Below are 15,284 nucleotides of genomic sequence, written 5' to 3'. Positions count from 1 at the left end.
TATCATCAAGGGTTTTGGTTTTTAGAGATACTCTGGTTACCTTTTTAGATATTATTAAATATATATATATATATATATATATTCTTTAGTCAAAAGTACATTTTCTTTAAATTAGAAAAGAAATTTAATAAAAAGCCTAAATATAATGATTCTATTCTACAATATGAGATTTTGTTTATGGAAACAATATAAAGTCGAGAAAGGAGTGTTTTGACTGAAGGGGAAAAATGATTAGGCATATCTGATTTGTCAAGGTAGAAAACATTGTAAAATTTAGACCATAAATCTCATAATCTCTCATATGCATGCACTAACTCCCCTTCATCATCCTATAAATTTGATCTCTCAAAACGTTAAAGAAGAAGAAGATTATAACAAAATCACCCACAAGTCATCATCCTATAAATTTGATCTCTCGATCGAGGTTTTTTTAACTTCAACGTCACAGAATAAGAAGAAGATACGAACAAAATCACCCACAAGTCAGAAGCTGTTCTTCCTATCTCACTCTCAACGCAGAGGTATAGTTTCTTGACCGTGCATATCGTCTTTTCTTCTCTTTAGCTCTTTAGATTAATATGTGCTTTGTCTCTTGCTCGTTTGTAAATCTCTCTCTCTCTCTCTCTCTCTCTCTCTCTCTCTCTCTCTCTCTCTCTCTCTCTCTCTCTCTCTCTCTCTCTCTCTCTCTCTCTCTCTCTCTCTCTCTCGCTCTCTCTCTCTCTAAATTTCTACGTTTTCTGTGATTTACAAAACCTCCTTTGATATACATAGGTTCCATGTTATTTAGTGGGAGTTTGGTCTGAATTTTTTAGGGATACCAGATTTTAGAAAATGTTGTTTTGGTCTGTCAATTTATTTGATCACTGGTTTATGCTTGTGGTAGAATAAATGAGATCAATCATGGTAAAGCCTTTTAGAACTCTTTGAGTTTGCAGATGTATGTTACATTTAAAAAAAAAAAAAAAAATCTGTTTTTTCAACGGATCTCACCTCCAAACTCTAATCCTACGTTATTATGGAACAAAATTTCGATCGATTATTTATCTAAGAATTCATAAATCTTAAGGGATCTATCTCAAGCTTTATTATATTTAACGAACTTTTGCTCCAAAACAAACTATTTCAATATCTCTTTCCATCACTTATAGTTGCATAGATTTGGTATTGTTAATTATCTATGTTGCCTTTACTGGGTAAAGTTGGTCTAATGGCTTGAAGATTTGATTTACGTTGAATAATGAAACTTGTACTTTGGGAAAAAGCTTTCCCACTTTCTGCTTTTAGCATTATTTTCGGCACTTACAATGTCTATCTCTTGTATAGGATCTAGCTATTTCTACGAAGAGATTCTACAAATGGACAAAGCAAGGATCGAAAAAGCTAGAAGAGCGAAAGCGATAGCTATGGAGATGTTTAATGCTGGTGCTTTAAATGCGGCCAAAGAGTTTGCGGTCAAGGCAAAGACTCTTGATCCTAATCTTCGTGGTGTTGTCCGTCTAAATGCAGTGCTTGACGTGCATATGGCTTATGAGAAGAAGATCAATGGTGAAGTTGATTGGTATGGTATTTTATCAGCAGACCCATCCGAGGATATTGAAACAGTTATTGGACGTTTCACCATATTATCTTCAACCATTTTCTCTGACATTGACGACTCTATTGGTGGCACTGATGAAGCAACGAAAATACTTATGGATGCCTATAGACACATATCTGAAGAAAAGAACACGCAGGTTCGTGAGAGACCCGAAGCTCAACCTTCATCAAGAGTTCGGTTTGAAAATGCTGATTCTCCATCGGGAGTTACTGGTCCTGTAAACCAATCAGGGGTGATAAATGGAGGAGAAAGAAAACGAAAGGAGCCTTTATCAACAAATGACCTTCATGTTCCTCAGTTAAGAAGAATCAGCGAAGACAACGCAGGGATCAGAGGTGATACGCACGAGCTTACTCCAAGTTTGGTTCAAATTGCTTTGGATGCAGAGACGAGTCTTGACATGTACGTTCCCGCTTCTCATCAATACAAGAATATTGGTGCATCGTCTTCCGGAACAAAAACACTTCAAGAGGAATGGGAAGAAGAGAAAAGATTAAAGGGTATTAGTGAGGAGGACCTTGATATGGTAGATATGAGTCTCCTAGATACTGAATTTAACAATGTTCCAGCTCATGAGTTCTACAATTTTGATGAAGACCTGATGGAAGGTTCTCAACACAACAACGTTGGTGCAGCTGCCGGAACATTTCAAGACTCCCACAGTGGTGATGGAGGGGAAGGAGTAGAGATTGTTAACGAGGAGGAGGACCCTAATTTGGTAGATACGAATGTTCCAGATAATGACTTCTACAATCTTGATGAAAACCTGATGGAAGGTTCTCAACACAACAACGTTAGTGCAGCTGCCGAAACATTTCAAGACTCCAATAATGGTGATGGAGGGGAAAGAGTACAGATTGTTAAAAAGGAGGAGGACCCTTATGTGGTAGATACGAGTGTCTCAGATCCTGACTTGTACAATTTTGATGAAGACCTGATGGAAGATTCTCTATGCAACAACATTGGTGCAGCAGCAGCTGTCGAAACATTTCAAGACTTCTACAATGGTGATGAAGGGGAAGGAGTAGAGATTGTTAATGAGGAGTACTACGACCCTTATGTGGTAGATATGAGCGTCCCAGATCCAGACTTCTACGACTTCGACCAAGATCGAACCAAAGATTCCTTTCAAGAAAACGAGGTATGGGCTCTTTATGATGAATATGGAATGCCAAGAATTTATGCACTGGTGCATAAGGTTGTCTCTCGGGAACCGTTTAAGCTGCGCATGTCTTGGCTTAACAGCAGGAAAAATGACGAACTGGGTCCAATGAAATGGATCGAATCAGGTTACTACAAGACGAGCGGAAACTTCTCAATTGGGAAACGCATCAAGTACGACACGCTGCACTCATTCTCACATAGAGTCGAGTGGCAAAAAGGTGATAAAGCATTGGTGCACATATATCCGAAAAAAGGAAGTGTGTGGGCACTGTTTAGAAAATGGTCACCGGAATAGAACGTCTACACTTCACCGGAAGAAATGAACCATTACGACATGGTAGAAGTGCTGAAAGATATTGATGACGAAGGAGGTGTGCAAGTTGCACCACTTGTTAAAGTCGCAGGACTCCGCACCGTATTCAAAAGGCATAAATCGTGGAAGATATACCCTAGGGGAGAACTCTTCAGGTTCTCTCACCAGGTGTCTTTTAAAATAATTACTGGTGAAGAAGGTCCGGATGCACCAAAAGGTGGCTTGGAACTTGATCCAGCAGCTATGTCACCGGATCTTTTCAAAGTTTTCACTGAGGAGGAGATGAAAGAAGTTGAAAAAGCAATGGAAAGGAGAGCAAGCTGATGAGGTAGTGGAAAAATATTAACAATGTTATAGTTGATTATGAAGCATATGGAAAGCTTGAAATGGAAAGTAACAACGAGGTTTGTTGTGTGCAGGTGTACAAGGGGATATATAAGAGGAGAATTCGATGGTGGAGATATCTTTTATGTTTTTTGCTTTTTTTTTTTTTTGATTTAAGAAACTTCATCGAAGCTGAGTCCAGTATTAGTATGGTACTGATTCAGTGGCTTTATCTTTTGTTTCATGAAAGTTGTTGGAATAACTATTGTATCTTGATGCTGGGTTTTCTGATTGGAATGAAACTTTGATTTTATGTTTAATATTCAAGAGAAATTATTGAAAAATAGCAAAAGAATTTTCATAGTTCCCTGAGAATATTTTTTTGTGTCAGTCTCATACTCACATAGTAAAAACTGTGGTACTCCATCCGTGCAAAACTTTTCAGACTTTCCATTTTATTCATTTCCAAACGTGTAGAACAGTAGTGAGCTAGCCAGAGACTATGGTATCTCCATCCGTGCTTGAGACCTGCTTAGTAGTGACCTTCGTACCTCTTCTATGTTCTGAGATTGTTGAGAAAACAATTCTTGCATGGATAGGAAGTGATGAGTTCTCTGACTTGGTGGTTCATCAAACAAGCGAGCGTTCGACAACAATTCCCGTCCTTGCTTTTCTACGACACAGCAATATAATTATAAACGTTCAGGAACAAGAGCATTACACATTCACATCACACCGTAAACATGTTCAAAGTTTTGACGCTTTTCTTTTTTGGTGTGATAAGTTTTGACGCTTTGTTTGCTAATAAGTAATTTTCTCGAGTTGTTTTTACTATTATATAATTTAGGCATGTTATTAATTTTGCTAGTGATTTTAATACTGGGTTTTGAAGTATATAAAAAAGAAAAGAAATTATTGTTATTTTTTTAGTATTTTTGGGGATTGAAATATAAGAAATAAGAAATACAATCTTTCTGAAACATATATGGAAATGGGACGCATTATTTATTTATAAAAATGCTTTATAACATCAAAATTAACTTTTGTAGAAATATTAATTGGATTGCTACTCATGTTGATGTTCAGGTAGCAGATGCTATTCAGCCACCAAATGGAAACATTGATCTCAAACAAACAGTTTGGAAACTACCTATAACTCCAAAACTAAAATACTTCCTATGGAGATGTTTGTCGGCGGCTCTTGCTACAACAACACGATTGAGAACCAGGAATATTCCAGCTGATCTGGTTTGTCAACTATGTTAGTGGGGGATGAGACAATTAATCATTTGCTTTTCACTTGTCAGTTTACAGAAGCAGTATGGCGATGTACTGATGTTAACTTGCAGGCAAATGTTTTTCACTGATGACTTTGAAGCAAATCTGTGTATGTTACTCCAATTCAACAACAGAAGACTGCCCCTCTTAATATACAAAAACTTCTCTTCTGGATGATGTGGCTTATTTGGAAATCTCAAAATGATTTTATTTTTTGAAAGATCAGCCGTTCTCCACTCTCCGAAGCAAAAAAAAAAGGATACATGAAGCAAATGAATGGTATGAAGCTACGGGTACACCAACAGAGAATATTCCTACAACTAGTTACTCTTTTGACTTGCCAAATAGAAGAATAATGTAACATTGGCATCCCCCAAGGTTGGCTAAAATGTAACTTTGATAGCGGCTTCATACAAGACAGATTTACCAACTCAGGTTGGATAATACTAGACAACAATGGACAAATGGTTCTTTCGGGTTGTGCGAAACTACAACAGTCATTCTGCTCTTCATGCTGAAGCTTTAACATATTTAGAATTTGTTTGCCGAAAAATATGTTAAATTCTAAATTTGTATTACTATACGAATTAAATGAACGAAAATTTTGCCAAAAAAAAAAGTGAAATTTCTTTTACGTTTTACTATGAGAAAATACTTTTTTTTAGCAAAAAATATTATTTTTACCTTTCAATCTTATAGGTTAAGAAACATATACCTTTTAGCTTTTTTTTTTTGTGCAAAACATATACCTTTTAGCTTTTCCTTATTATTTCCCTCTTTTTTAGAGTATTTCATAGTTAAGATTTTTGTTTAAAATCACATCTTAATTTGCTTAAGTAAAAAAACAAACTTTTCACTTTACTCTTTTTGCTTTTTTATAATACCAACCATTGACACACATAAGACTATTATTAATACTAAATACTTCTAAACAAATATTAAATGTGTCAAGATTTCATTTTGGACAAAATATTGGCTGCTTCGAAGCCCACTGTATCTATCTACGCGTTAGGTTTCCTTTAAATATATGCAAACCCTCTCATCAAAATCCTTCAGACTACAAACAAATCCCTAGAAATTGTAAAGAATGGAGAACAACAACCAGTTACCACCGTCGTACTCGCAGCCGCAGCCGCAGACGGAATCATCCAACATACGTGACTACTGGATTGAGCAGATGGAAAACGTCACAGATTTCAAAAACCGTCAGCTTCCATTGGCACGAATAAAGAAGATTATGAAGGCCGACCCTGATGTGCACATGGTCTCAGCCGACGCTCCGGTCCTCTTTGCCAAGGCTTGCGAGATGTTCATTATGGATCTCACGAGCCGCTCGTGGCGCCATGCCGAGGAGAACAAACACCACACGCTTCAGAAATCGGATATATCCGCAGCAGTGGCGAGCACTTATACCTACGACTTCCTTCTCGATGTTGTCCCTAAGGACGTTGATCCCGGCTTTGCGCCTATGCCACATCCCGACGGTGTACCGCAGTATTATTATCCACCGGGAATTTATCCGTCGCCGCCGACGCAGGCGTGGCCCGAGGAGGCTGGTGAGGAAGAAGATGAGGCTGAGGGGAGTGGAAGAAACGGCGGTGGAAACTAGGGTTTGAAACCGCCTTTGTGGTGATTTGAAGTTTGGTTAAGTATTTTTTTTTGGTTTTTAAATTGTTGGGATATGTTTTTCATGTGAATATGGTTTCGGAATCGTAAACAATGTGGAAGGCAAATAATTATTATTTAGTTCTTTTAAGACTGGTGAGAATTTATCTTTTGAAGTGTTTTTAGTAATTTCCTTATGTGAATATGGATGAGCCCATCAGAAACAATTTAAAAGGCCAAATAATCAACAAGAAAAAAACCATCTCTATGACCACGCTTAAGTCTTCAATAATTCCATAACCAATCAACAATAATCTGGTTTGAGCATTTTAACACGATTCATATTTATGGTCCTCTATGATAGGTAGAAAAAAATATAATACTCATTTCATACGATAATAGAGTGTATTATATATAACCAATAGGGAGTTTCTTCATTTTGAAAAGAAAAGAAAAACTCTACTATGATTTTGGTATGTTTACGTTACTGTATTTCTTTCAAGATATGAACATCTAATTAAGGGTTGAAGTTGATATTAACGAAAACATTTCTTTGGAGGAACAAAATCTTTGAATCATTAAATTCGAAGCATGATCGTGAAAACTATCTTACTCAAATATATCTCTTTTCCACAACCTATGGTATCATAGATTTGGAATATTGTTATCTATATTGAGTTTTGTGGCTTATAGATTAGTATTTTACCTTTAAATTAAGACATCAGATCTAGTATGATGAGTCTGATCACGTTCTATTGCGTTATATGATACGGCATGTTTGCAACTCGGTTATATGTGCATCTTGTTTTACATGATAGTTCGGGTACCAAAGTGCCACTCTTTCTAAAATGCTTCCAAAAATTTTCCTTCGAGGATGATAGCGTAAAAAAACGTACAGGCCAAGCATTCCGGTTTCAAACACTGTATCCATCACATATTTTGCATTCTTCAAAAACAAAAAACAAAAAACAAAAATCACCTTATCTATCTGGATACTGAACATACTTTCGATTGCCTACAGGAAACTTCTCAGCTTGGCGTCTTCCAACTAACCCACCTGTAAGAGATAACCACTCTAAGAGATACATATATTAGTAAATATCATACAAAAAAAAACTAAGATTAACAAAAGTGAAATTTTATATTTTAAAAAATATTGGGCTGCTTTCGTAGCCCACTGAACTGATGAATTTCCCAACTATGCTTTACTCCTTTAAATACGAAACCCTAGTCTCCTAGACAGTGAGTGAACCCAAAAAAAACCACTAAAAGTTAAAAGATAAGATGGAAACCAACGCCGACCATCACCAGCGGCCGTTGCTACCGCGGCCATCATTCTCAAACCTGCTGCTGTCGTCGTTTTACCCACGGCCGCTACCTTACCCATTACAGATACGGGATTTTTGTATTGAGCAGATTGGAAACGCCTCTAATACCCGAAACCATGAGCTTCCACCAGCGAGAATCAAGAAAATCATGAAGTCGGACCCCAACGTCAACATGATCGCCGGGGAGGCTCCGATACTCTTATCGAAGGCCTGTGAGATGCTAATTGTTGATCTCACGATGCGATCGTGGCTTAATACCGTGGAGAGGGGACAAAAAAAGCTCAAGAGATCCGACATCTCCGTCGCAGTGACTCGTGGTTTGAGTTTTACCTTTCTTGTTGACATTGTTCCAAGAGACGAGTCCGTCAACGTTGTTGATCCTCGTTTTGTGGACATGCTAATTCCCTGCAGTGAAGACCTGCCGCCGGGAATGGTGCTCGGACATCCGGTGGTAGGTTGTAATGGTATGTATTTCATTCCGCCGCAGATGCAGGAGTTGCCGGCTGCGCCTTGTGATGGGGAGGAGGAGGAGGCGGTTGGTGACGGAGAGGAGGCGGCTGGTGACCTAGAGGAGGCGGCTGGTGACCAAGAGGAGGCAGCTGGGGAGATTGAAGAAAACAGCGGGAATTAAAAAGTTTTGGTTGGGTTTTTTTAGGGTTGTATCTCTTTTTGTGAGGATATGTATCTTTGTTGTTTATGTTTTGTATTTTTGATTGTTAATGTTATGTATTTTGCTGTTGTTAATGTTACCGTTGGTCTTTCATGTGAATATTGATGAAAACAATGTCGAAGACAAACGAATTTAGTCAAAAACTCAAAATCATATTTTGTACTACTTTAGGATCTAGCAAAATATCTCTTTGAAACCTAAATCTAATTTTCTTAAAGATTCACAGCATTTTGGTTTTAAGAGATAATGCTGTTTTGAGAAGAAAATCAAAGGCGAAGTAGAACACATCTTATTCTCCTATTTTTAATTTTTGAAAATCAAAATGTCATCACTTAATAATCTGACTTAGAGTGTTTGATATATTAGTTTATCCGGTAAGCTAATTATGTTAAGTGATCATATAGTTTAACTTCACCCCTTGACTATAGTTGTTGATAAGATAAATAAGTATGAAACATGATTGGTTCTTAGAATAATTACGTATCCTAATAACCAATTAGGAGACAGATTTCAAAACCAAATGTGACCACTTAAAAAAATTATAGATAGAAAAGATATCTTGGAGTATTTTTACTTTTAAGAAGCAATAAATATTTCTTCATATAAAAAGGGTCTACAACATCTTAACACTTATTTTATATTTTACTTTAAATGACTTCATTACAGAGAGTATAAGTGAGTAACCGGAAAACATAAATAAAATTTCATGAACATAATTACTCCAATTACTGTTTGGAGATTAAACAATTTTTTCAAAAAAATTGTTCAAATATCAAAGTATTGTTATCATGAGTTTTTTTTTTTCAAGTTATGGATTTTTCGTACATTTGTTACTGTTATGATTTTTATTGTGAAAATAGGGATAAAGATGACAACTTATTAGATATTGTTTAATCATGTAGTTTAATCATGGTTCACGTCTAAAAATTATTCTCAAATTAAAGTTTAAAATATTTAGATAAGACAATATATAGACCTACAAATTTATTATATTGTTAACAACATATTCCGAGTTACTATTGGTGAACATATAAGAAATATCATTGCTTGTAATGATATTAACTGAATCTCACATTTTCTATAGTTCCAAGTGTATGAGGTTTATGTAGACCGGCCAAAAGTCAAAATTTATCATAAATTTGAGTTAAAATTCCTAAATAAAATAGTTTTTAATAATTATATTAGTAATAATCAAGCAAAAAGAGGTTATTCCGAGTGGATTCAATGGACAATAGGAATAATATAGTTGTTGAATGGTTTAAAAACCTAGGTTTTATTTTGTACGTCATATACCTACTTTTCAGAAAATATTTTTGGTTGTTTTGGTCAACGAAAAAGAGAGAACTGTTACAGTCAACGTCCCGTTTACCAGTGTAGAAATTAAAATTGTTAAGGATAAATATATAAATTATCATATTGTTAATTAGTTTATGAATTATATATATAGATATTCAACATGATATTTTAAGAGATTTTTGGGTAATATTAAAATCACATGATATTCAATTGAGAATTTATAAAAGTATAAATTATCTTATTGTTATTAGTCTTATGAATTGTATATGTATGTATTCAACGTGATATTTTAAAGAGATTTTTTGAGTATTCTTAAAATCACATGTTATTCAGTTAAAAATTTGTTTTTGAAAAAAAAATTGAAATCCTATGTTTTGAACTTTAAACTAATTTAAAATCATTTAAAACAGTTCACAATCTCTTGTTAATCCATTTATAATTTTTAAAACTGACATCAAATCTAGTCTAGAATTATAACAATACAGGTCAACAAAGATAGCAACAAACCATTAAACCATAACTAAGTTCAACCATCAAATCCAGTGTTATTCAAAATATCAGATTTTTTCTATAAAAAAATCTATTGAAACTGTTTTAGAAAATTTCTTTTACCCTTTTAGTTGAAAAAATGACTAACCAAATCACACTCTATCTCACCAAAAAAAAATCACACTCTTAGAGCTGGTATTTTGGACGATTTCAGAAAAAAAAATAAAAATAAAAAATTCAAAGATCACTCGTCAACAGAGGTAGTGATAATCTCAATCACAGCAAAAAAATAAAGAGTTATTTGGAAAAATAGATACTTTTCAAAACATAATTGTAAAATTAGTACAATCACTATTTACAATTAGCAAATTCCACATTTTTTACTGTTTTCTACTATTCACATGACCTTTCAACCCTCATCAACATTTTATATTTACAACAATGTCATTGAGTCTTTGATTTTTTTCTTTTAATATATGCTCCCTACAATCTTAAAAACAAAATGCTGGGTAATTAAAATTGATTTTTGAAAATTTTAAAAATGTATAAAAATCTCTGTTTGTTTTCTTTATAATTTGATATATTTTTTGTTTGATAATTTTATTTGATAACGTTAAATATTTTTTACAAATTTTGTATCCGTACACATTAATAAGTATACATATGTATGTACACATTATTAAGTGTACAAATGTAATTTGTGTAATTTGTTTAATTCTTAGGGTTTAAGATATTTGTATCACAATGGTTTTGTTCAAATTACATATGTACACTTAATATTGTGTGTTTGTAAACTTAATAAAGTGTATAGACATCTGTACACTAAATAAAGTGTACAAATACATAAGATGTATATAATATATATATAAATTATCAAATAAAATTCTTATCAAATTGTAAAGAAAAAAATATAGATTTTTTTTGTATCTAAAAAAATTTCAAAAAAAAATATATTAACAATTATTTGAATAATTATGATTGAAAGAAAAAAAACTTTATTTCTCACCCACACACATACCCTTTTTTGGTAATCTTCTCATCTAAGCCTATGTCCCACAATCTCTCATATCTCACACATTCTCTATTAGACCATCTTTAGTGGTTGATTCTCCTACAAATTCTCTTAATAAAAAATAATAAAAAGATGAGAGAAAAGAGAAAAAATAGGGAAACAGTTTCTTCCCATGGTAACTTGAGAAGCCATTCTCATATCATATATGACAAGTGTTGTTTGCTCAATGGAACAACTATTAAAATATAAATAAATAATAATAATATGTTAAAAAAAAAAATTAATCTTTTTGAGAAATGTTCGGCCGTTACTCCACTATTGATGCCCTTACACAACATCTAGAGGGTGTATTCAAAACAGAATTTGGAAGGATTTGTGATTTTTTTTTAAATCCCCTGGTATTCAACTAGTGATTTTAAAATCACATCTCAAATCTACTGTTATTGAATATGCAATTTGTTGAAAATCATTCAAAATCACTCACAATCCACTGTTATTCAATCAACAATTTGCAAAAATCATAACAAATCCACTGTTATTCAAAATGAAATTCTCTTTTTTTTAGAAAAACATAATAGTGATTGTGAGAGGGTACATTTTTGTAAAGGAAATCCTATTTAAAAAATCTCACCTTCCGGAGAGTGTTTTTGAAGAATTGGTTTAAAAAAAAAAACAAATTACCAATTGCAAAATTCTGGGCTCTTTCTCTCTATCTTTCTCTGTTCTCTTCTCCTCTCTCGTTTCTGGGCTTTCTCTCTTCTCCTTTCTCGTTTATGGGCTCTCTCTTCTCATTTCTTTGTTTTTCTTGTGTGTTCTTGTTTTATTTTATTTTATTAGGATTAGTTGTTAGGTATATATATTCTCAAGATTAGGGTAAAGGCTTCATGATGCAAATTACGGTGGTGTCTGTTCGGATCAAATTGCCAAAAAACCAAAAACCAAACCTCTATACATATGAATATGTTCAATGTATTCTTTGTGTTATGTTATATGAACACCTCTCGTTTGGACTGAGAATCTCTTAAAAACCCACAAGTCTCACCAAATCTCATCAAATCACAAACTAATTTTTTTTTTCAAAAATATAAAATAATAATAAATCCATCAAACTACCTTAAAAATTCACAGTAAATCTTCCAAAATCCTCCCAAATTCTGTTTTGAATACACCCCTTTCCAATTTTGAAGAGTAAATGTATTAGTTTGTCAATTAAATTTCTAAAATGTACTAGTATGTAAACAAACCCAAAAATAAATTGCTATATGCCAAAATCCTGGTTTTTTATCGTCTATAGCCTAATGATTTTACATTTTTAAAAAAGAAAACAATATAAAGGATCTGGATCTGGCATTAGTGGATCTGGGCCTATATATTGATTACGAGCCCATTATAATGCTGATGTGGTAAACTTATCCTACGTGTCATCAAAGCTCGCTTCGTGATTGGCCGTTGTGACGTTCTTTCAACACGTTCTTAAGAAAAGTAACCAAACAAAAAAATAAAGAGAGAAATTGAGATCTCGATCATTCGAAAGCAAAAGAGGAAATTGCCATGGACGCCATTGATTCCGTAGTTGATCCTCTCAGAGACTTCGCTAAAGATAGCATTCGTCTCGTTAAGCGTTGCCACAAGCCAGATCGCAAAGGTAAATCTAATTTATATATCTCCGTCTTCTTCCTTCGATTTGGTGGATCTCTTGTTCCGATTCGGGAAGATAGATCTGTGTATTGGTGAGAATATGTTTTGATTTTGCTTTCGTTGTTGTTTGTTAGAATTCACGAAAGTGGCTGTTCGTACTGCGATTGGGTTTGTAGTGATGGGATTCGTTGGCTTCTTTGTGAAACTCATCTTTATTCCAATCAACAACATCATCGTCGGCGCTACTTAGGTAAAACAAATCTTCGATTTTGTGCATTGAGCATACTTGGTGTAGATGTCACTGTTTATGTGATATGATATAAATTTAAGATCTTGAGTCTGAAGCATTTCAAGTTGAGTGAGAGATTGGTATAAGATACATAGAAACTCTAGAATCCGATCATGTTAGAGATTTTTGCTTAGCATAAGATTTGCTTACTTCTATTACATGATGTGCTTAGTACTTTGGGGAACTACTCTTCTAAGCCTTTGTTTGGTGTGTGTTTGCAGAAAGCAAAGGACACAAAGTCAGGTTCTATGTTTTGAGGAAAGTAAGATTAGAGGTTTTTCTTGTTTCAAGTGTTTTGTGTAATCGGATTCCTTTTGTTTTAATGTTCTTTTTTGTTCTTTTTTTTTTGGGTTAACAATTGAGAAAAACAACAAAAAATCAGACTTGTTTTGAATGTAGAACAAACTAATTTAGTAAGTTATGGTTGAGGACCTCAAGAGTCCAATGGCTCTGCCACTTGGTCCCTCTCTCTTTTAAAACCAAAGCTCTGCCGCCTTGGTCTCCCCAAAGTTGGGTTAAAAAAAACAATGTGATAGTGGATTTGGTTGTTTTGAAAGTCTATCTATGCACATGAACATTGAACACAATGCAAATATTTAGAGCACAAAGCTACAAACATTGGATATAAATAAATGCTCTCTGCCGATTTTAGAGCTTAACAGAATAAGTCAATGATTTTGTTCTTGGATATTCTAGATCACGATAGGGGGCGACTTAGAATAGTGCATAGAAAGAGTAGAGACCACCATAAACAGCTAGAGAACATGTTCCAGTTGAGACCATTTAGAGTCTAGTGTAGCATTTAGTCTTTAGTTCACTGTAGACTCAGGGCTAGCTAGCTTGTGGTAATTATGCTATCGCGTATTATTTTCCAAACTTTTCCTCAATCTTCTACTTCATCTTTCTGGGAAAAAAAAATTGTTCTTTTGAAATTAGCGAGTCAGATTAAAAGTAAAAGGATGTTTAAGCTTGTGGAAATTATGCTATGGCTTATAACTTTCTATTTTTACCCTAACTCTATGTCTTATGAGAATGTTCATTGTTCTTATGAATCTTGAGGCTCATAGCATTTAAACTAAAGCATGATTTTGTGATAACAAGACAAACACATAATATATCAAATGTTTGTTAAGTAAAAAAAACAAATTTCCTTCATGCCTCTCTGATTTTATTACAAGGCCCATGAGTACGTTCTACAATTTTTTTTTGTCGTTTTTCTTTTCACACATTTCTTATGCAAGTTCAAATTTGAACAACAACACGAGTACACAAAACAATAACACAAGTACACAAACAATAACAAGAACATAAATAATTAGACTATATGTTATGTAGTATGTATTGTTTTCTTTGTAACTAAACTTTATAACTCATAATAGTTTTTTTCTTCTTTAAAAATATATGTTATAGTTGATCATATATTCGAATTGTGTCAATCAATTATCACGTTTAATAATGTATATTATCTATATAGAGACTGATAATATTTTGTAGTATAATAGCTTTAAATTGAGCTTTTGAATGGGATTTCGTCTTTCAAAAAACTCTCTTTTTTTTTAGGAACACAAAAAATTCTATCATATATTCATAAATTTCATTTTAAGTAACATTTACAGATCTTTATAAAGGAGGGGGGAAATAATAATTATGCCTAGGGACCCCAAAACTGTGAGTCACGGCCGTAGTGAGCTATTCACATCAGGTGTGATCTCATACTCTCAACATATACATTGCGTGTGTTTGGGGAGCCCAAACTAACATATATTTTGGTACAAAATAAAATCACACACAACGAAACACATGAACGGTTTGCCTAAAGGAGGCCAAGCATTTTCCCCTAACATGCTTCTTCTTTTTTCTATATTATTAAGTTGGTCTCTTTTTTAAAAATGGTCTTTATTGGTAAATCTTGAACATGCAGCAATTCTCCCTTCAATTAATTTTATTGACTCCTTTTGGTGAAACTCCCCAAATTCATGATGAAGCATGTGGCCACTTAGCTTTGGAATCTCATCATGTCATCCTATAATTTCTCAATTGCTCCAACATCTTCTCTCTTTATTTTCTTTTGTCATGGAACTTTTTCGTTTTTTTTTTTGAGACTGTTTTTTAGCCGGTCCATGATTTTAACTCGACGACATAGAACCCTCTCTAGTTTAGCATCTCATAAAGTTAAAAGAAAAATATCTAAGATCCAATATTTAATCGCTACAAGAAAACTATATGACGAAGTGGTAACAAGTTTTTGGCTATTGTGACCACTTTTATACAAACCTACATC

The 15,284-nt window shown here is 33.9% G+C and overlaps 2 protein-coding genes and 2 pseudogenes across 4 annotated transcripts; all 4 read left to right on the top strand.

Annotated features, from left to right (window-relative positions):
* The first annotated feature begins 216 nt into the window (after positions 1 to 216).
* Positions 217 to 3,761, top strand: LOC104763346 (uncharacterized). The gene is made up of 3 exons (XM_087499213.1): positions 217 to 521; positions 1,324 to 3,402; positions 3,494 to 3,761. Exons 1-2 carry the CDS (start codon positions 302 to 304, stop codon positions 3,054 to 3,056), a joined length of 1,953 nt encoding a protein of 650 aa, XP_087355339.1. The 5' UTR covers positions 217 to 301; the 3' UTR covers positions 3,057 to 3,402; positions 3,494 to 3,761.
* Positions 3,762 to 5,718: 1,957 nt separating this feature from the next.
* On the top strand, positions 5,719 to 6,457 carry LOC104761042 (nuclear transcription factor Y subunit C-6 pseudogene; annotated as a pseudogene). The gene has a single exon (XR_015589361.1). The product of XR_015589361.1 is annotated as a nuclear transcription factor Y subunit C-6 pseudogene (transcript).
* A 1,074-nt stretch (positions 6,458 to 7,531) lies between these two features.
* On the top strand, positions 7,532 to 8,378 carry LOC104763345 (nuclear transcription factor Y subunit C-7 pseudogene; annotated as a pseudogene). Its single transcript, XR_015588860.1, has one exon. The product of XR_015588860.1 is annotated as a nuclear transcription factor Y subunit C-7 pseudogene (transcript).
* A 4,154-nt stretch (positions 8,379 to 12,532) lies between these two features.
* Positions 12,533 to 13,487, top strand: LOC104761041 (protein transport protein Sec61 subunit gamma-1). Its single transcript, XM_019240311.2, has 3 exons — positions 12,533 to 12,721; positions 12,849 to 12,964; positions 13,225 to 13,487. The coding sequence occupies exons 1-2, from the start codon at positions 12,628 to 12,630 to the stop codon at positions 12,962 to 12,964; spliced, it is 210 nt and encodes a 69-aa protein (XP_019095856.1). The 5' UTR covers positions 12,533 to 12,627; the 3' UTR covers positions 13,225 to 13,487.
* The last annotated feature ends 1,797 nt before the right edge of the window (positions 13,488 to 15,284 follow it).

The sequence above is a fragment of the Camelina sativa genome, chromosome 18 (genome assembly GCF_030686135.1).
Source record: "Camelina sativa cultivar CO46 ecotype springtype chromosome 18, ASM3068613v1".
Classification (NCBI taxonomy): domain Eukaryota; kingdom Viridiplantae; phylum Streptophyta; class Magnoliopsida; order Brassicales; family Brassicaceae; genus Camelina; species Camelina sativa.
The sequence above is the reverse complement of the archived record's forward strand: the minus strand, read 5'-3'. Positions and strand labels throughout refer to the sequence as shown.

Excerpts from the sequence above, each read along its gene's own strand:
- LOC104763346 (XM_087499213.1), top strand. The coding sequence starts at position 302 with ATGCATGCACTAACTCCCCTTCATCATCCTATAAATTTGATCTCTCAA. Across the intron at positions 522-1,323 it reads ATCTCACTCTCAACGCAGAG|GATCTAGCTATTTCTACGAA; the intron begins GTATAGTTTCTT and ends TCTCTTGTATAG.
- LOC104761041 (XM_019240311.2), top strand. The coding sequence starts at position 12,628 with ATGGACGCCATTGATTCCGTAGTTGATCCTCTCAGAGACTTCGCTAAA. Across the intron at positions 12,722-12,848 it reads CCACAAGCCAGATCGCAAAG|AATTCACGAAAGTGGCTGTT; the intron begins GTAAATCTAATT and ends GTTGTTTGTTAG.